This window comes from Mobula hypostoma, chromosome 22, assembly GCF_963921235.1.
Source record: "Mobula hypostoma chromosome 22, sMobHyp1.1, whole genome shotgun sequence".
In the NCBI taxonomy this organism is placed as follows: domain Eukaryota; kingdom Metazoa; phylum Chordata; class Chondrichthyes; order Myliobatiformes; family Myliobatidae; genus Mobula; species Mobula hypostoma.
The window spans coordinates 53,180,205-53,201,201 of NC_086118.1; the positions used below are offsets into that span (position 1 = coordinate 53,180,205).

At 38.0% G+C, this 20,997-nt stretch overlaps 1 protein-coding gene across 11 annotated transcripts in view; it reads right to left on the reverse strand.

Annotated features, from left to right (window-relative positions):
* The window catches only part of bptf (bromodomain PHD finger transcription factor), a 177,377-nt gene that overhangs the window by 152,541 nt on the left and 3,839 nt on the right, over positions 1-20,997 (reverse strand). For all 11 annotated transcript variants that reach the window (XM_063030610.1, XM_063030608.1, XM_063030609.1 and 8 more), the window contains exon 2: positions 8,304-9,129. In XM_063030610.1, the coding sequence (XP_062886680.1) occupies positions 8,304-9,129 (826 nt within the window). The remainder of the gene's footprint in view (positions 1-8,303; positions 9,130-20,997) is intronic.

Below are 20,997 nucleotides of genomic sequence, written 5' to 3' on the forward strand. Positions count from 1 at the left end.
TCTGACCCTGCAATGACCTTTGAATCTATCAAATGGAAGGGCAGTGGTTCACAATTCACAAATTTGGATTCCCACAGAAATTCACCTCCATTTTACTTGCCACCATAGCATGCAAGCCATGGTAGTAAATCAACGGCTCAACAACAAAGGCATTGAAATGAAAACTGCATCTTTATCCCTACACATTTTGCATCCTTGATGATGCTGCACATCTACAACAAACTTCCATTGGGAATGGGAAAATATACACTAGTTTCAATATTTTGGCAAAGGCAGATATGAATGATGAAATTCATAATTTCCTTCAATGAAACTTCAGTTAATACAAGAAAATTATATTTCTAGGTCAGGATCCCTGATATGATACAAAATTCACCATTTCCAAGGTAGCATTTCTCCCATCTCTCTCATGAGTCTTCTATCCAGACTTGGACTTCATAATCAGGCACCCCTGAAGATACAGGAGAAACACCCATTCATGTCTCCATAAACCCACTGAATTCATTGCAAAGGTAACTGAACTAATATTGCCCTCTCCCAGACCAACATATACAAAAGTTTAGTACTTCTAAATGGAATATATATACACACACACACACACACACACACACACATTGACTGTACTTCAGTATTTTTCTATATTTATCATATTGCATCACATTGCAGCTGCAAAGTTAAATTTTTTTGACATATGCCAGTAATATTAAACCAGATTCTGATTCTATCCATACTTCAGTCACAGCACATTATTTCTTCAGAAACTGTAATAAAATGGCTAAACACAATTTCATTTTTACAAAATCACATTTAATTTACAGACAATTTTAGAACTTTACTATTGAATATATACTGTGGGAAAAGATATAACATCTCCAAGAAAAAAAATAATACTCACTCCTGGAGCAGATTTTCAGACAACCTCTACCAGTTATATGTAAATAGTCGCTAAATTTACTCCAGACAGCCTAAGCTCCAATTTAAACAATAAATCCCTGGGCCAACTAGCAGTATTTTCTCACTACCATTCCTCTTGATATCTGAAAACTTTGATAAAACCACCATATAACCTTTAAATTCAAGGAAATACAACATCAGCTTCTATACACTTCTTCAGAATTTCACTGCAGAATTTTGTTAATACTAATTATTAACCTGCTAAATCTACCCTTCACTTCATTCAAGATTTGGTGCTTAGAACTGGTTACAGTTTCATTCAGCTGCAGCACAAATACTATCCCAATCTACCATAACCCTCTTCCTATTTGAGCCTTCTAAATATAAATTACATCAATGTATTGACTACTTTAATCATTTCCTGTAACAGCAGAAAATTGTTATAGATCTAGTGTGACCTGATATCTGCCTATGCCAATTTCCTTTTAACACAACTTTTACCCATTTGGTTAAACTATTACTAAAACTAACACTAGCAATCCGGCAACCAAAGATATCTCAAATCAGAATCCAGTTTGTTATCATCAGCTTACAGAATGTTAAATGTGTGGTTTTGCAGCAGCTGAATAGTGCACTCTGGGCAGTACTGGCTTTCTGTATCTCCTTTTAAGCTACCTTTAAGTATGGTGAACACTGCTTCCCCATTAGCAGTCTATGCAAGACACAAATGGTCACATTCTGCAACTCTGAATTTCAATTGAATGTCCCAATTCTCGGTTTTGCTCTTCAGCCACTTTCCTAGCGAGGACTATAATCTACTTCCAATTAACCGAGCTTCAGCTTCAATTCAGACTTCTTCATATTTCCCAGTAACAAATACAAAACTAACTGGCTTTCCATCACATTATTCCCTTTCTTCATCATTATTAAAGAGCAGTGTGACATGCACCATTTTCCAAATAAAAAGAGTATTTACAGAATGCAAATAACTTTTGCATAACTAAAAAAGTTATGACAACTGCTTCCTTAAAAACCCAGGGATAAAAACTCTTTATCCTTTGTTAAGTTTTTGTCCTTCAGAATTATAATCATTCTCCATGGCTTCATATTCATCCATGAAAACCTCCCAGTGACCATTAACCTTATAGTTATCCTTTGCTCAACACCATTAAAACGGGTAACCTGGTCATTCGTATATTATTCGAAAACTGTCTAATGTGCATAAATTTAATGCTACATTTACTATACCACAACTCTTCAGAATTAATTCATGAGCTGTAAAGTGATTTTCGAACATCTCAAAAAGGTCAAGAAAGGTCCTATATAAACTTAAATTATTCTATTTAACTGTTACCTTCAGTTGTAATATACTCTTCATTGCTGTTATTCTGTTTTTTTTTTAAATATGCAATTAACTTTTTTGGGATGTACAAACTATTCACTTTGACTACCAGCCTCAAAGTCCACCAACCACCTTATTTTCATTTGCAACATGATTGATATCTGCATGCTGGGGGGGGTTGCAGATTATGTCACCAGTTGGTTTTGTTGGCCACTGGAGCTTTTGCATCTTAAGGACAGAATTTAGAGTTATATCACATGAAACCATTTTTTAAAAAATAACCATCATTGATCTTCTGTCATCTTGACACACTGTTTCGTCAAATAGATCTAGTTCATTTCTAGTCTCTACATTTTGGAAATTACATTAATAGTCACCACTAGACCAACCTTCGATCATAAGGCTACAAGACAAAGGAGCAGAATCAGGAAATTCAGCCCATCAAGTCTGCTCTGCCATTTTACAATGGCTGATTTATTATTGTTCTCAACCCCATTCTCCTGCCTTCTCCACACAACCTTTGATGCCCTTACTAATCAAGAACCTATGAACCTCCGCTTTAAACATACCAAAGGACTCAGCTTCTACAGCTGTCAGTGGCAATGAATTCCACTACTTCTATATTCAAAAACTCTATAGATGTACCGCACAGAGAGCATTCTGACAGGCTGTATCACTGTCTCATATGGGGTGTGGGGGGGGCAACTACACAGGACCAAAAGAAGCTACAGAAAGTTGTAGAATTAGTTAGCTCCATCTTGGGTACTAGCCTCCATAGTATCCAAGACATCTTCAAGTAATGGTGCCTCAGAAAGACTGAATCCATTTTTAAGGACCATCACCCAGGACATGCCCTCTTCTCATTGTTACCATCAGGAAGGAGGTACAGAAGCCTGAAAACACGCACTGTGCAATTCTGGAACAGCTTCTTCCCCTCTGCCATACAGTTCCTAAAAGGACATTGACCCCATGAACACTACTTCACTTTTTTAAATATTATATATAATATATACACACACACAGCTGAAACAAAAAGTTTCTGAACCCTTTGTCATTACCTGGTTTTCTGCATTATGTATAAAATGTGGTCTGATGTTCAGCTAAGTCACAATAATAGACAACACAATCTGCCTAAACTAATAACACACAAGCAATTGTACTTTTCACGTCTTCATTGAACACTGTTTAATCACTCAAAGTCCAGGCTGGAAAAATGTGAACCCTTGTACTTGATAGCTGGTGGAACCTCCTTTAGCAGCAATAACCTCAACCAAACGCTTCCTGAAGCTGCTGATCAGACTTGCACTCTGGCAAGACGGAATTATTGACCATTCTTCCATACAAGACTGTTAGTTCATCATTATTTCTGGGATACCTTGCATGAACAGCCCTCTTCAGGTCATGCCACAGCATCTCAATTGGGTTAAGGTCTGGACTCCGACTTGGTCATTTTAAAACACTAATTTTCTTCTTTTTAAACCATTCTGCCGTTGATTTAGTCGTGTGTTTCAGATAATTGTCTTGTTTCATCATCCAACTTCTATTAGCTTCAGGTGATGGACCGCTACTCTGGCACTCACCTGTAAAATGTCTTGGTACAATTTTGAATTCATTGTTCCCTCAATGATCGCAAGCTGTCCAGGCTCTGTGGCAGCAAAGCAGCCCCAAACCATGATGCTCCTTCCACCATGCTTCACAATTGGGATGAGGTTTGGTGTTAGTGTGCAGTGCCCTTTTTCCTCCAAACATAGCAGTGTGCATTTCTGCCAAAAAGTTCAACTTTTATCGCATCTGACCACAGAACATTGTCTCAGAAGTGTTGCAGAACACCCAGGTGGTCTTTTGCAAACTTGAGACATGCAGCAACGTTTTTTTTTGAAGAGCAGAGGTTCCCTCTGTAGTGTCCTTCAATGAACACCATTGCTGCTCAGTGTTTTTCTTATAGTGGACACATGAACACAGACCTTAACAGGTTCTAGCGATTTCTGCAGGTCTTTTGCTGTTACCCTTGGGTTCTTTATCACCTCCTTGCAGCACTGCACGTTGTGCTCTTGGTGTGTTCTATGCAGGATGTCCACTTCTAGCGAGAGTAGCAACAGTACTGAATTTCCTCCATTTGTAAACTATTTTTCTTACGCCGGACTGATGAACACTCAGGTCTTCAGAAATGCTTTTCTAGCCTTTTCCAGCTTCATGCAACTCTACAATTCTTCTTCTAAGGTCCTCTGAAAGTTGTTTTGATTGAGGCACAGTGCACATAAACAGATATTTCTTAAGAGAAGGAGCTGTCAGTGACCTTATTGTGTGTGTCTTTTTTATAGGGTAGGGCACCTCTCCAACCCACACAGCCAATCTCATCTCATTGATTGGAACACCCAACTCCAAACAGCTTTTGTAGAAGGCATTAATTACCCCAGAAGTGACTGTTTAAATGGTGTGCTCAGTATTGACAAGGAGAAGTACAATTGTTTGTGTTATTAGTTCAGGCAAATTGTGTTTGTCTATTATTGTGAATTAGATGGTCAGACCACTTTTTATGAGTAACTAATGCAAAACAGGTAATCGCCAAGAGTTCACAAACTTTTTCTTCCAACTATGTTATTCCTATTTTTAAAATCTATTTCATTATATATATATATACACACACACACACACACATACACACACACACACACACACTTACTGTAATTGATCTACTTATTTTTTTTCTTTCGGTACTAAGTTAACAAATTTCACGACACGTGCTGGTGATAATAAACCTGATTCTGAAATTCACCACCCTCTGATAGATGCTGTCTTTTTGAGGTACTGCCTCCTGAAGATGTGCAAAGGGTTGCATTCATGATGGAACTGGCTAAGTTTACAACTCTCCACAGCCTCTTATGATCCTGTACATTGGAGTCTGTGCTGGAATGAGTCAGGATACTCTTAACAGAATTTGTAAGAATCTTCAATGACATACAGAATCTCCTCAAACTCCTAACAAAGTAGAGGCTCTGGTGTCCCTCCTTCATGATTGCATCCATGTGTTGGACCCAAGATAGTTCCTCTGAGATACTGATACCCAGGAACTTGAAGCTGCTCACCCTTCCCACTGCTGAACCCTCAATGAGGACCTGTGTGTGTTTTCCTGATTTCCCCTCCCCGAGTCCACAATCAATTCCTGATGCTGAGTGCAAGACTGTTGTTGCAGCACCACTCAACCAGCCATAAGATAAGATTCTTGTGAAATAACTGGGTCATTTTGCTATATTAAAAGATACTACACACGAGCAAGATTTTCTATTTTGCAAAATAGCCTTTGCAAATTTTCTGTATCATGAAGGTCCAAGAAATTAGAATGCACAAATAATTTTTAGCTGGTACTTGGTACTGAGCACACAAAAGATAAAATGCTTAAAATACAAGTGATGCATCTCATGTAGTAGTCCTGTCTAGCTGGTTACCTGTCAAAGCCTCAAATCTATTCAAGAATGTTAATAGTTTAACTTACACACATTAGTTTTTTAAAAAGTCATTAATTTTTTAAAATATCTCACTCTTAACCTGCCCTTTGAGAATTAACTTTCAAGATCATCACTAACAAAATGAAAAATTTTCTTTCAACCCGCCTAAAATATCCTAAAAGTTTTATAAAGTTGGAGAAAATCTCCCTATTTCCACATTCACCACTTTGACTAAAGGCGGCCAGTAACCTATATGCCTTCCTAACTACATTATCTCCCTGCAATGCCACCTTCAAGAATCAATGGGCTTGTATTCCAAGGTCCCTCTGTTCCACAATACTCCTGAAGACCCTGTAATTCATGTTGTACATCCTAACCTCATAAGTGTTCCCAAAATGCATCACCTCACAATTGTCTGGATTAAACTTCACCTGACATATTTCAGCCAATTTCACCCGCTCATTGTTATCTCTCTGCAGATTAAGATTTGGCCATCATTTCACATAAGTACACTTTAGCAACAACTTTGCTAAAACTCCAATATTCCAGCATACTCTGGATTTAGTTGCAAAAACCAAAACTGTCAATTAATTTACTGGACCTTATCCATATTACTACAAGACATTTTAATTCAAACATTGGGTGGTTGCTACATGGAACGGGCTGCCAGTGTGGAAGCTGTGGAGATAGGTGCAATGACACGACATGTTTAAAAGATATTTAGACACGTACAGATAGAAAAAGTTTAAAAGGTAAATATGCTAAATGCAGGCAAATGTGACAAACTCAGATAAACATCCTGGTCAGCATGGAGGAGCTGGAACAATGGCACCACTTCCAGCTGCAAAATTTTAAAACTCCATGAATGCAGTACACTGGACTGAAAAAGCAATTTTTCATGTGCATATGCTGCCCTGCTGGAATGCCCCAGAAGCCAGGTTATACAACACTACTTGGACATAATATTAGCAAGATAATATTCAGACAAGAGAGTTCAATTGATTATTCAACAGCTTCATTATTTCACCCCATTACAAATACATTTTGTTCCACCCACAGGTCCTCCCCAATCTTCTCCGCTACTTATTCCAGTTTCCTCTCTCAGTTCTAACGAAATGTCTTTGATCTAAAACATTGTTTCTCTTTCCATTGTCAAAATGTTATCTCTTCCAAACACAATCTCTGGTAGGTGATAGGAAACATATTGCCTTACATTAATATTCAAAATCTACCATGAAATGTCAGCAAGATCCAAAGATTATAATTGCCTACGAAAAAAGTACCTAATTGGGAATCATTGTCTCTTGGGAACATGTGTATTACAAAACTATCAAGGGAAAAAAAAAAATAAAATTTCAAAATAACTTGTCCCTAACCCAGATTACCTCAGTACTCTTGAAAAGAGAAAATTACAAAATAACAAGGCAATGAGACAAGGTAATTTTGCAAAGTCAAATGCAACTATAAAAATAATGCTCTATATATCAAATTCAAGCTCTTTCAGTCTTTCATACATTTTCACTGAGTTGAAGTTTACCTATCACAATTTCTCAATAATTCACACAAGGAGTTACTTCTGCTGATTTTGTTTTTGTGGTAATGACTCAACAACACAACTACTTCCTGCTCTTCATGGATATCCTAGAGGCACTAGATTCACTGGAACATCCACAAAAAAACTCATTTCAATGCCTCAAAAAAAAGTGCATCAGACTTGCAGGATGCAACATTGAAAATGCCACATAGGATACTAGAATATGCAAAAAAAAGTCAAATCTACTGGCTTGAACACAACATGACTGTTGTGACTTCATCAACAAAAAAATCTTTCCTGTTACATAAATTTTATTAAAACTTGCAGCAAGTTTGATATAACTTTTGTGTTTAATTAGCCAATTTTATTTGAGGATATATGCTGAAAAAAAACTATTTCTATGTGCTTCATGCTGACAAAGACTTGTCTAAATTACCACAATGCAGCCTTTCAAACTGAAAAAACTGGATTTCGGCTTTTCAGAAAACAGGACACACAAACTGAATCAGAAGAATCTTGGAAGAATTCCTTTCAAATTGTTAACACATGAAGATGTGGCAATTTATCCTCGCCTCCCAATTCTCTATCATCATTTAACAAAGTAAGACAGCGACACAAAACAAATTTATCCATCCAAACTGCTATCTGGATGCATCAAAAATGCCAAGAGGAGCATATCACAACTCTATATATTTCTGCTAAAATGCACTTTGGGCCAAAAATCTGAAAGGATTTTGGATTCTTCAGATTTCAGATTCAGATTTATTTATACTATGTACATCAAAACAGACAGTGAAATGTGTCATTCGCATTAACAACCAACATATCCAAGATGTGTTGGAGGCAGCCTGCAAGTTTCGCCTCACATTCTGGTGTTAACGTAGCATGCCCACTTCTCAGGGCAGAAAAAACAGAGCACAACAAAACATAACCAAGCAAGCAGTATTTTGGACACATTTTCAACCCAAGTTAACATTTTGAAATTATTAAAATTCTCAGATTCCTATTTAAGTAAGAAATTCTATTTACATTGACCAGAAGTACGTTTCCGAATTGGGCAAGTTCCATTACTACAAAGTATACTTACATAATAATCCTTCTTGTCAGGAACCAATATTTCCTTCTGTGCCTGTCGTATCCTATAGGCTCGTGGCGAACATATGGTTTATTTTTCTGTATTTCAGGCACACAATCAAAAACACCAACCACTTTATGTGCCACACATATCTCACACTGCCATTCATCCTCTGGCACCTCTTCAAGTGGTGGTTTCACACATTCCAAATGGTATACTGCTGAGCAGGTTTCACAGCAGAGAAGATCACCCAGCTTGTGACATACACGACAGTGGTCATCATACTGAATTACGCCTTCAGACATTAACTCCTCACGGGCAATGTTCGTTGTCAGGAACTGATCCACTAAAAATTGAAGAACTTTGATTTTATTTTCTATTGGTCCATATGGGTAGTCATCCTTTTCCTGATAAGGCAGTACATGATGGTATTCTGGGTCACTCTCACAATAAGCCCGTACCAGTTCTGGCCACGTCATTCCATCAATAAGGTACAATGTCGAATTGATGCTATCTTTTAAGTCAGCAGGACCAAAGGTGGTATTAGAGGAATCCTCTTCTCGTAAAATAGCTTTCAATAAAGCAATGTGCATTTCTGCAATTAACGTGCATTGCTCTTGACCAACCACGGCAGCACAAAAGTCTTCAAATCGGAAAGGTGAAAGTCGCAGGACTGTTCCAAAATTATTCAATACCTCATAAATAGCAATAATGCTCATCAGCTGTTCAGTGGGCACTAATAAGTCCTCAGAACATTTTGGAATATCAAGAGGAATAATATCAGTCTCTTCAAATAGTGGCGACCGTGGCCGGTGGACCCTTGTCTGCCTTCTCCTTCCTGTAAATGCAGTAGAAAAATATAATTAAAATTTGTTCAACTTTCAAATCTAGTTCTAAATTCAGTGACAATACTTCTGTACATCTACGTTTTTAAATCAATTCCCTCATTTTTGTTAAGGCAGTGGCATGTTGACATCGAAATCCACATTTGGCTTTTGCTCCATATGTCAAATATTGTGGGTCTGTGGATGACATGAATGGAGGGCACTCAACTGCTTTGTCTCTCAAACTGGTTGAAGACACTGGTAACCTGCTGTAACCAATATTAAAGCATCAAAGCTTTGATTACATGGAACCAGTTAAGACACTATCAGAAATTAGATGTATTCAATAAATCAATAATTGCATCTTTGAAATCTTTATTACTAAAAATAGGCTGCAGTTAAATACTAACCAGCTGTTTCTCAAGCTTTTTTCCCCTTTTATCATCAATTACTCTATTTTACTTTTTACTGCATTATCTCAAAACCAAGTAAGGAGTGCTTGAAGAGGTCTACTTCTGGAGATAAGACCATAAGATATAGGAGCAGAAGTAGGCTATTCGGCCCATGAGTCTGCTCCGCCTTTCAATCATGGGATGATCCAATTCTTTCAGTCATCCCCACAACCCTGCTTTTACCCCCTACCCTTTGATGCCTTGAATAAACAAGAACCAATCTATCTCTGCCTTAAATGTACCCAATGACTTGACCTCCACAGCCACTCGTGGCAACAAATTCCACAGACTTACCACCCTCTGACTAAAGTAATTTCTCCGCATCTCAGTTCTAAAAGGACGTCCTTCAATCCTAAAGTTGTGCCCTCTTGTCCTAGAATCCCCTACCGTGAGAAACAACTTTGCCATATCTAATCTGTTCAGGCCTTTTAATATTCAGAATGTTTCTATGAGATCCCCTCTCATTCTCCTGAACTCCAGGGAATACAGAATACAGCCTAAGAGCTGCCAGACGTTGCTCATACAGTAACCCTTTCATTCGCAGAATCATTCTTGTGAATCTTCTCTGTCACTTCTATAATGATAAATCTGGAACTAGAACATCAAATTGCTCCAATCTTGGACGCTTCAAAAATGAGATCCATGCAAATAGATAAGGAATGTAATATTAAAGCTTGCAGAGTCTCCTCCAGAGGCTAAATGAATGACCCACAATGCTGTTAAAACCTAGAGTCTTTTGTTCTGACATCCAATTGTACAAATGTATCATTGCATTGGGGTAGAACAACAGTTCAGTGCAATTTCACACAGCTCCAGAGACTTGGATGCAATATTCTGCTTCCTTATTCTTCCTGTTCTGATTCCCTCCCATCCCCATCCCCTGCCCCCATGTTCCAAAACAAGGCTACTTAGCAGGTTCTCTGGCAACTGAAAAACAGTGGGTGCCAGCAGAACTGGTGGAGGGGGTGTGGAGAAATGCGGATGTGGGGGGCGGGGGGAAGAAAGCAAAATTAGCATGGATAGCTGCTTGGTGAACCTGTATCTTTGTTGCATAATTACACAGACATTCATCAGAACACTGTCTTTGTCTCTCATTATCCAATGTTATGATGCTTTCTGACTAATGACCATTACAAGTTAACTAGAGGAAATGCTGCCATTTAACATGTCAACATACATCTTTTCCATCCTCTCACATAGAGAAGGGAAAATTCCCAAATTTTCAACTCTCAGATAATAGACTATATATACTTCCAGGAGAGGTAAAACAATTCTAAATATGTTTAAGAGATAGTAACAAGGGCAGCTAGTTTTCTCATATCTTCCCTCCCACCTACTGGAATACCTACACTGGGTAAAACATACATACTCATCAAGATGTGCAATGAAATACAAATGTATCAATTTAAATTTCTTGCAGATCAATGGGATCACCTGCCTATTCCAAACAGAAGCCAAAGTTTTAAAAATTACAAATAGACTTTTAGAACAACTGTAAATTATTTTGTTACAGTATAGCTGAAGCACAACCCAGATCATGGATGAACTTTGAAATAATTGTGACATGTTGCTGATAAGGCAGTAAACTGCTGATAATTATTATTTACTTTATGTAATTGTAGTATTTTGCATAAATCAGTAAGTTTATTTGTTTCAGGGGAGCAGCTTTTATTAATACTTTTTTGGAAACATTTAAGTCATGCCATTAAATTGTCACTGAAGGGTATTTTTCCTAGTATATATCCCCTTAGTGAATTGCAAATCTTTGCTCTAATCCAAGTATGCAACTGGTTTAGTTTGCAAGATCTGCTGCACAAACAGGCAAGCTCTGAGCCAAAGAGTGAATTGAAAAAGAGTGTGCTTCAGGAAAAGCCAAGATGAAGGTTAGAGATCAAAAGAGTGTGAGATAGTCTGGGCAATTGCAAAATACATTTAATATTGCAGAATACATATTTTTTAAGTAGGGCCTTGGCCACAGCAGGTTTCAGAGCCTGTAAGGAAAAGGAAATATAAATAAGAAAAACTATTATAACTACTCTTCAAATTATGTCAAGAATTATTTGTATTTAGAAAGCATCTCCAATATAAAACAAGGCATTCACAGAAGACAAATTAAATGAGAACCTGCAGAGTTTCCGGGTGTCAAGATCTCTGAGGATCTAACCTGGTCCCAACATAATCGATGTATCTATAAAGGAGGCAAGACAGTGACTATACTTCATTAGGAGTTTGAAGAGATTTGGTATGTCAACAAAAACACTCAGAAAACTTCCATTGATGTACCTTGGAGAGCATTCTGACAGGCTGAATCACTGTCTGGTATTGGGGGGCGGCGGGGGGGGGGGCACTACTGCACAGGACCAAAAGAAGCTGCAGAGGGTTGTAAATTTAGTCGGCTCCATCTTGAATACTAGCCTACAAAGTATCCAGGACATCTTCAAGGAGTGGTGTCTCAGAAAGGCAGCATCCATTATTAAGGACCCCCAGCACCCAGAGCATGCACTTTTCTCACTGTTACCATCAGGTATGAGGTACAGAAGCCTGAAAGCACACACAGTGATTCAGGAACAGCTTCTTCCCCTCTGCCAGCCAATTCCTAAATTGACACTGAACCCGTGAACACCACCTCACTTTTAAAATATATATGATGTCTGTTTTTGCACGATTTTTAATCTATCCTATATACTGCAATTGATTTATTTATTAGTATATTTTTCTTCTTCTTCTATTATATATTACATTGAACTGCTAAGTTAACAAATTTCACAACACACGCCAGTGATAATAAACCTGATTCTGAGAACCATAAACAAAAATAATAATGAAAGGTGAATTTCATCAGCTCAGAGCTTCCCTCCTTCCTAACAGAAGAAACACAGATTCCACCTGCACTGGCTTCTAGCTCAGGCCATATGACTGGGTAATAAATTCAGAAACATACATACACATTTATCAAGATGTGGACACCACACTATAAAATTCAAATGTATCCCTTCACAGAAATCCATGATTTAAATTTCTTGCAGAGAGAAACGTGGAATAAGAGAGATTAAAGCAATTAGTTGTATTGTGGTTAACTTCAACATTACAGATAGTGGAAGCAGCTATCCATTCCATGAAATGTTTCCCTAGTGAACAAGTAGCAATGAGAGACAGAGTGAGAGACCCCAGAAGAAGAATTGTCAAATCAAAATGCATAATACTGAGAAAAAATTCACAGATCATTTATAAGTGCACTAGACCAAAGATCTTGAGGAAAAACTTTATCATGGAAATCTGTAAAAGTTAATTCGTTGAATATTGGACAGCAGGAATTTTAAATATTTTACTACGAAAGCTACTTGATTTATGATAATACCTAATTCCAATTCTCAATACAAGTTATAAAACAAGAAATTATCAAGAATGCAACTAAGGTTGAGCAGTAAATGTGGCTTTCCCACTTTTATCAACGTTTGCAGAATTAAAGAAAGAAACTGACATTATTCTGTGTAACACACATAAAAGTTGCTGGCGAACGCAGCAGGCCAGGCAGCATATTCTGTGTAAATATCTTTAGGCAAGTAAGCTTAAAAATATTTTAATAAAGCAAAATTTTGCACAACACACCAATGACACAGATTAAGTAATTTACTAAAATACCTTACTTCCAGCAGTTTGTCACCTTTTTAAATGTTCAAGTTTTGAACGGTTGATGAGGAAAAACGTTGTTGATGTTTGAAATGCATCCAGTCATATTGCAAGGCACAATTTTGCAGCTTCAAAATCATTACTACTGATGCCATTATGAAACCAAACCTCTTCACATCACCTTCAAATAACATTTCAATAAATCAACAAAAGGAATTCAGCTTGACGATGTATTAACATTATTTGAAACACCAAATGACAACTTAAGACAAAAAAAGCAGATTAACACAGGAAAGATTTCAAATGCCACAATTCAGTTGGGGCAAATAAAGATAAAGGTTCAGCGGGGGTGAAGGGGAGAATAAAAAACAGAAAAAGGAGAGAGAGTGGAAGAAAATAAAACAATTAGAGAATATCACATCACATATCACACAACACTTGAATTGTGTTGCTTCTTTTGGCAAACAAGTGATTACTCACTGTGAAAGCAGTATCACTTTCTGCGATATGTAACAAGATATTGCTTCTCTCTCAAACTACACTGTTTTAGATCATACATTTCGTTCAGAATTAAATCACTACTCTTGAGCATTCTCTCCCTAGTTTAACCAACTAAATTAACAACTGACTGGCACACCTGGGGAGAGGACAGTGGCGCATGGGAGAAAAGAAAGGGGAGGGGGAGCAAATGATGGTAATGGGCAGTTTAGAGAAGGGGTGAGATGGCAACCAGAAAAGGAAATGGATAAAGAGAAAAGGGTGGGGGGGGAGAAATTACTGGAACTCGGAGAAATCAATGTTCATACCATTAGGTTGGAAGCTACCCAAAGTGTGCTCCTCCAACCTGAGAGTGGTCTCATCGTGGCAGTAGACCATGGACTGACATGTAAGATTACGAATGGGGATTGAAATTAAAATGGTTGGCCACTTGGAAATCCATTTTTTGTAGTTGGATGGAGCGAAGGTGCTCCCCCAATCTCCATTGGGTCTCAACAATGTAGAGGATGCCGCACCAGAAGCATCGTATACAGTAGATGACCCTGTCGGGCTTGTGTGGTGTTGCCTCACTTGGAAGGACTGCTGAGGTCCTGAATGGGGGTGAGGGAGGTGGTGCAGGGGGGCATATACAGCACTTCACCCAGTACCAGGAGAGAGACAGTGGGAAGGAATAAGTGGACACAGGAGTTCACATAGACAGTGATCTACATAAGGCTTTGGATTTGGCTTATTATTGTCACGTGTACCAAGGTATAGCAAAAAGCTGTCTTGCCTAATGTCTAGTCATTACACAATGTACTGAGATAGTACCAGGTAAAACAATACCCGAACGCAGAATGAAGTGCGACAGCTACAGGGAAAATGCAGTGCAGTTAGATGCATAGGCAACCTTCTCAACATTATTGCTCTTCAATTTTTTTTGTTATCCACTAGCATAACATAATTCACCAAAGACCCTTTCTTTCCTGTGATTAATGATCACTCCATTAGTCATAGAGCAACACAGTATAGATCCAGTCCCTTTGGTCCAATGAATACACACCATGTTGCCCACCTAGCTGGTCCCAATTTCCTGCATTCGGCACATATCCATCCAGGCTCATCCCCTTCATGTATCTAGTCAAGTGCTTCTACAATGATACTGTAGTACCTGTCTCAATCACTTCCTCTGGCAACTCATTCCATATACTCATCACCCTCTTCTTGAAAAGGCTGGCAGTCATATCCCTTTTAATTCAATGCCCTCTCATGCTAAGTATATATCCCATAGTTTTGGACTTGCTACCTTGGGGAAAAGACCCTTACCATCAACCTGTGCCTCACAATTTTAAACACTTCTGCAAGGTGACCCCTCAATTTCTTATGTTCCAAAAAAAAACTAGCCTGGACAAACTCTCCTTATAACACAGGCCCTCTAGTCCTGGCAATATCCTAGTAAATCTTTTCTGCACTCTTTCAAGTTTAAGCCCATCTTTCCTATAACAGGGTGACCAAAACTGTGCACAGTAGTCCAAGTGCAGCCTCACCAACCAGTGACTTGTACAACTGCAACATAATGTCCCAATTCCTATACTCAATGCTCTGACTGAAGGGCAGCATGCTAAATGCCTCTTCCATCGTCCAATTCCAGTAATTCCTTAGGCCAATCCTAATTTCAATTTTTTCTGTCAAGCTAATGAAGCAAACCAGATGCCAGCATTCTGTAATGATTATTCTCAAAGTTTAAGCTAAAAACCATTATTTAAAACAAGTCACCAGTTCATCATTTTTAAATCAATAATGGATTACTACCAGATGCAAGTTTTAAACTTGGCTCTGCATCAAAAAATAATTTTAAAATAACTTAAATAATTAATTTACAGTACTGTGCAAAAGTCTCAGGCACCCTAGATTGTTTTTAATATAAATTTTGTTTTACATGTTTATGTTTTAGTCTTCTGCATTAGTGCACCAGTAGAAAAGACCAAATGTTAGATTTCCAAATGTTCGTTTTCTTAAAATTTAATTGTTATAGATGTTGGAGAAATTTTTCCAGCTACATTGGCACTTGGAAGCAAGGCAACAATGGTGGGCTGCCCCTAGCACATCCCTAGAATTTGGTCATTGACACAAATAATGCATTTCATATCTGACAAATAAAGCGACAGCTAAAGCTAATTAAAGTTCTAAGTTAATCCATTAGAATTATGTTATGACACCCTACACCTCTTTCATAACCTAGACATTGTGGCCCTTGGTCACAATAGTGCAATATGCTTACCAGCTGGTGTGTGTAGCAACAGCTATATATATTTCAATTGCAGATCAACTGTTACCCATGGCAAAATACCCTAATACAAATAATCTAAAAGCAAAAAAAATATGGGGGAAAAGAAATGAACAAGGGGACAAAATAGCCACCGCAACTCAATTCTTTCAATATGATGCAGGATTTTCAACTTGAGTACAGTGTCAAAACAGGCTGTCCAGCTTGTCTAAAATGATTGTGGTTTCAATCGCATAACCAGTCAATAGTATGTTCACCCATTCCAAAAGCTACCAGGCTGAAATTAAAAGCTCACTATAATTAACAGAACTATACACCATGTCACCAAAGCTATCCATAGGAATAGTGTCAGACAGTGGCAAATTTCAAAAAGTGCTTATAAAGGTTAACTATTCAGTATGTAGGCATATTAAGCAGATATACATTATAGGGCATTCCCCTATTGCTCCTTATCTATAATGCATATTAACTCACTAGAAGTATACAGTTTAAGATTACCTCTGTTCCCTAAAAATGATGCTCACTCCCAAATTAAAAGAGCACAGATCGTCAGTACCTCTTAGATAACAAAATACTTCTCTATTTTGTACCCGAAAGATCAAAAATATACCATCTCCAAACTGCTTGAAACATGTTAAAATAACTAGCTCTTCAATTCTACCAGTTATTAAAATAACTGGTTCTTGAATTCTATCAAAGTCAAACAAACTGCAGTTAATTATTCATTCTCAAATGTTCAATGACCAGAGCCAAATTGCATTCTTGTACCAAAGCCATCATGACCTTTCTTGTCTGTCCCTCAACCCCTAATGCTCTGGAAGGCTGACCTCTTTTTCCTCGCTTCCATTTTTCAGCACTGTTTTTCCAATTCTTTCTACCAAGGAACACAAGGAAATAAGAATGGACCAGCACCTGGTGCATCAAGTCCACTCTAACATTTAAAGTTATCTGCCCTAGGCCTGAACTTCTCTTCCATACTAGTTCCCAAAGCCCCAAATTCTCCAATCTTCAATTGCCTTTCCAGTTAGCCAATCAATAGCCTGTTCTTTCTATGGAGTCAATTATACTGTTAAAAACAAAAATAAAATCACCAAAAGAAAACTTAATACTGGATGCAAATTGGAACATGATTTTCATAAGTATATTACTCAGGTACGTCAGAGTTACAAGTCTGGGGGAAAAAATCTTACCTTTGAAATGCTTTTAGTAACTAAAAAAAATTGTGATACTGCTAATTCAGAACATTGTCAACTCATTAGAGATTCTGAATTTGAGCCACATTAAGTCCGCAAGCTGAAGATATTTCTCCTGCTCATCCCTAAGCTTAGGGGGAGACAATGATACCTAACTGCAACTCCTTTGCTTGCATCTTAGGAAACAGCTCCATTTCCATCTTTAATATCTCTATTTTTCCCTTTAAGGGTTCTTTTGAAGACCCGGACTTGGAGTTGCACACTGACTTCAGCTCTTTGTGGGAATGGGACCCGCTCTCAGGGTTCTACAACTGGTTGTTATTCGATATGCCAAGGATGCAGCCCAAGAGATTAGCTCGCCTTTGGAGTTCTGGGAGCTCGTGGCTCTGGAGACGGGCGGACCGAAGGTCAGTGTCCCAACAGGAAATCAGTGTATCGTGGGAGATGGAAGATCTCTGGCTATGTGCCAAGAGACCCAAGATCTTTGGGCACAGAGCTTGGAAAAAGCAATGCAACGGACTTTTAATTGTAATCAGCAAGTTGTTAGGTCTCCCCTCTTGCTGTGAAACGAAGACACCTCTTTCTCCCTTATTAGGGAGGGGGCGGGAGGGGGAGGGAGCACGCACCTGTGGTATGTTGAATACCAGGTGAATGAGTAGTCTTTAGGGTACCACAAGTGTGTCTTTGCTGTTGCTTTGCTGCATGCTTGAGTGCTTGGAGGTGGGTGCCAATACTTTTTTTTTTGCTGGTGGGGGAGGGGGATCGTTGCTTTGCTGCTGCTTAAGCGTGGGAGGAGGGAGTTGGAGGGGGGCTGTGGGGTTCTAACATTTAACTGTCATTTATTCTTTGGGGGCACTCCTCTGTTTTTGTAGATGGTTGCAAAGAAAAAGCATTTCAGGATGTATATTGTATACATTTCTCTGACATTAAATGTACCTTTGAAACCCTAATCATCCAAAAGTATTCTATTTTCCTTTCAAAAGGTCACAGATTGATGTTTTATTTTGTTTTTCAGTGTGGAGTCTTCAAGAACAATATTTTCATTCGTAAATTTGAATATAACTTAACGAAAGGGAAAGAATTTCTAAAAATATGAACACACTCTAAAATATTACTCCTCAATCTAAGACACCTACATATATACCATTTTATACATATTAATGCTGCTAACTCGCTCCATCAGCCTCCCAACCATCTCTGCCAAAACAGCTATCAGTAACAATTAAACAAAAGAAGCCCAAAGTAGCACACACAGAATGTTGGAGGAACTCAGCAGGGTTGGCAGCATCAGAACTGTCCTGATTAAGGGTCTCAGCCTGAAACAGCGACCATTTATTCATTTCCATAAAAGCTGCCTGACATGCCGAGTTTCTCCAGCATTTTGTTTGTATTCCTCTGGATTTCCAACATCTGCAGAATCTTGTGCTTATGTTTAATTAGAATTATTTAAAATTGTCTACAAATTCTTTGCACAAGTAGAATCACTAATCAAATGTAAATACTCCAAATATTTGCATTCCTTCCATCTGACAGGAAATATACTAATTTCATTCAGCAGAATTGTAATTACTCAATTTAAGAGATTACCTTAAATCTCATTGTTTTCAATTCATGAACTTAAGCCCTTAGAAACAGCAGAAAGTAATTTGGACACCTACTAGCTACACCAATATAATTATCAATATTCCTTTCAAACTCTCAATCAAAACAAGTTTGCTTGATTGCTTAAATGTAATGCTTCTCTAGTTCTAACCTATGTGTATCAATATCTTTACACACGAATCTTCCGAACAATGTCTTAAAGCCACAACAAAAACAAGCATCCAATAATGCTGGAATTAGAGCAGGGCATCTATTTCATAATTACCAGTAATGTGTGATGTATGACTTATGGTCAAAGCATCTGGATGAAGAAAAAAGTTAACTTCTTTTTCACTAAACCACACCATCACCATTGGACTCTGAATATACAAACTTGTTCATTGTTATTCCAGTTCTGACTTTTTTTTCCAGGATTGTTCAAGGTAAATTGCTGTTTATGTTTAACTATGCACCCAGAATTGTCTTTTCACACAAACTAAAATTTGAAACTTTAAGTACAAGTCTCATAAATCAATCAAAATCTGCAACTTCAAAGCTAGAAACCAAGAAACCAAATTTATGGTAAAAAACCATTAATATTAATAACAGCAAACTGTTGAGGCCAGTTCATTGGCTATGTTTAAGAGGGAGTTAGATATGGCCCTTGTGGCTACAGGGGTCAGGGGGTATGGAGGGAAGGCTGGGGCGGGGTTCTGAGTTGGATGATCAGCCATGATCATAATAAATGGCGATGCAGGCTCGAAGGGCCGAATGGCCTACTCCTGCACCTATTTTCTATGTTTCTATATTTTAGTACCGGCAAATAGAGCTCCATTATCAGCTTTCCAAATTTCCCAACCCTACTGTGGAAAGATAACTTTATTTTACTGCTACTCCAGGTTCATACAAAAATGTACACCATATAGTAAGAGAAAGTACAAATGAAAACTGTTTCCTACTAATTCATGATGCAGTATTTCTTTTCAAATGTTTCTGTCAAAAAACAATGCACTACATTTGAGCAAATTCACTGTTATAGCTTAACAGTATTATACTGAACTGTATTGTCAGTAGCCAAGTTGTTTCATAGCGCATTGCAATAGTTAGGTATGGTGAAGGCAGAATACTTTGAACTTGCACACTAATACATTACAAACAATTGGGATGGAGTCGTATGCACAAAAGATTCTGCAGATGATGGAAATCTAGAGCAATACACAAAATGCTGGAGGAACTCAGCAGGTCAGGGAGCATCTTTGGAGAGGAACAAATAGTCAATACTTTGGGCCGAGGCTCTTCATTTGGAACTGACAAAGGGTTTCAGCACAAAGTGTCCAATGTTAATTCATTTCCATAGATACTGCCCGACCTGCTGAGTTCCTCCTGCATTTTGTGCATGGAGTAATAGCATTTTGTCTCTCCTCTTTTCAATAAAGGCCACTTTACTATATGTTTGCATTAGTCTAACCACTATTGTCCACAGAAATATTACTAGAATAACATTCTGAATGGAAAAAAAAACTCATGTTCAGATAACTCCCAAGTTAATTAATTATAAACATTCTCAACTATTTAAAAGTAATGCATAATTTAGAGATTTCATCTGTGTTAAATTTACAGTATTTTCAAAACAAAATACAACTTCAATTTTTTTTATTTTAGAGATACAGCACGGTAACAGGCCCTTCCGGCCCAACGAGCCCACACTGTTCAATTACACCCAAGTGATTAATTAACCTACTAAACTAGATGTCTTCGGAATGTAGGAGGAAACCGGAGCCATTGGAGGAAACCCACAGGGAGAATGTACAAATTCCTTACAGACAGTGGCAGGAATTGAACCCAAGTCGCTGGCAGTGTAAAGCATTATGCTAACCACGATGCCACCGTGAAGTCAATTGCGTGGCTTGCCAAAAGCAACAAGGAAGAAAAAGTGTTGCCTGAATATTTAAAAATTCCTTAGCAACATACTTTTATAGAACATATGTAACTTCAGACAAGAAGCTATCAACCTTGAAACTACACACCTAAGTCTGAGAGTTGCAAACCAAACCACAGTCCTGAGACCCGAGCACACAATTTTGGTCGAAGACTTTACTGTGTTTCTGATAACTAATCACTGCTCACTGATAAAATGTTGCCCTTTGCTTGGATATTAATGCAGGACACTACCGGCCCTCTCAGACAGATGCATGGTGTGTTTACACACACTCAAGAGCATCACCTCTGTGGATAACTCTGCAGTTCCCACATTGGTTTCTT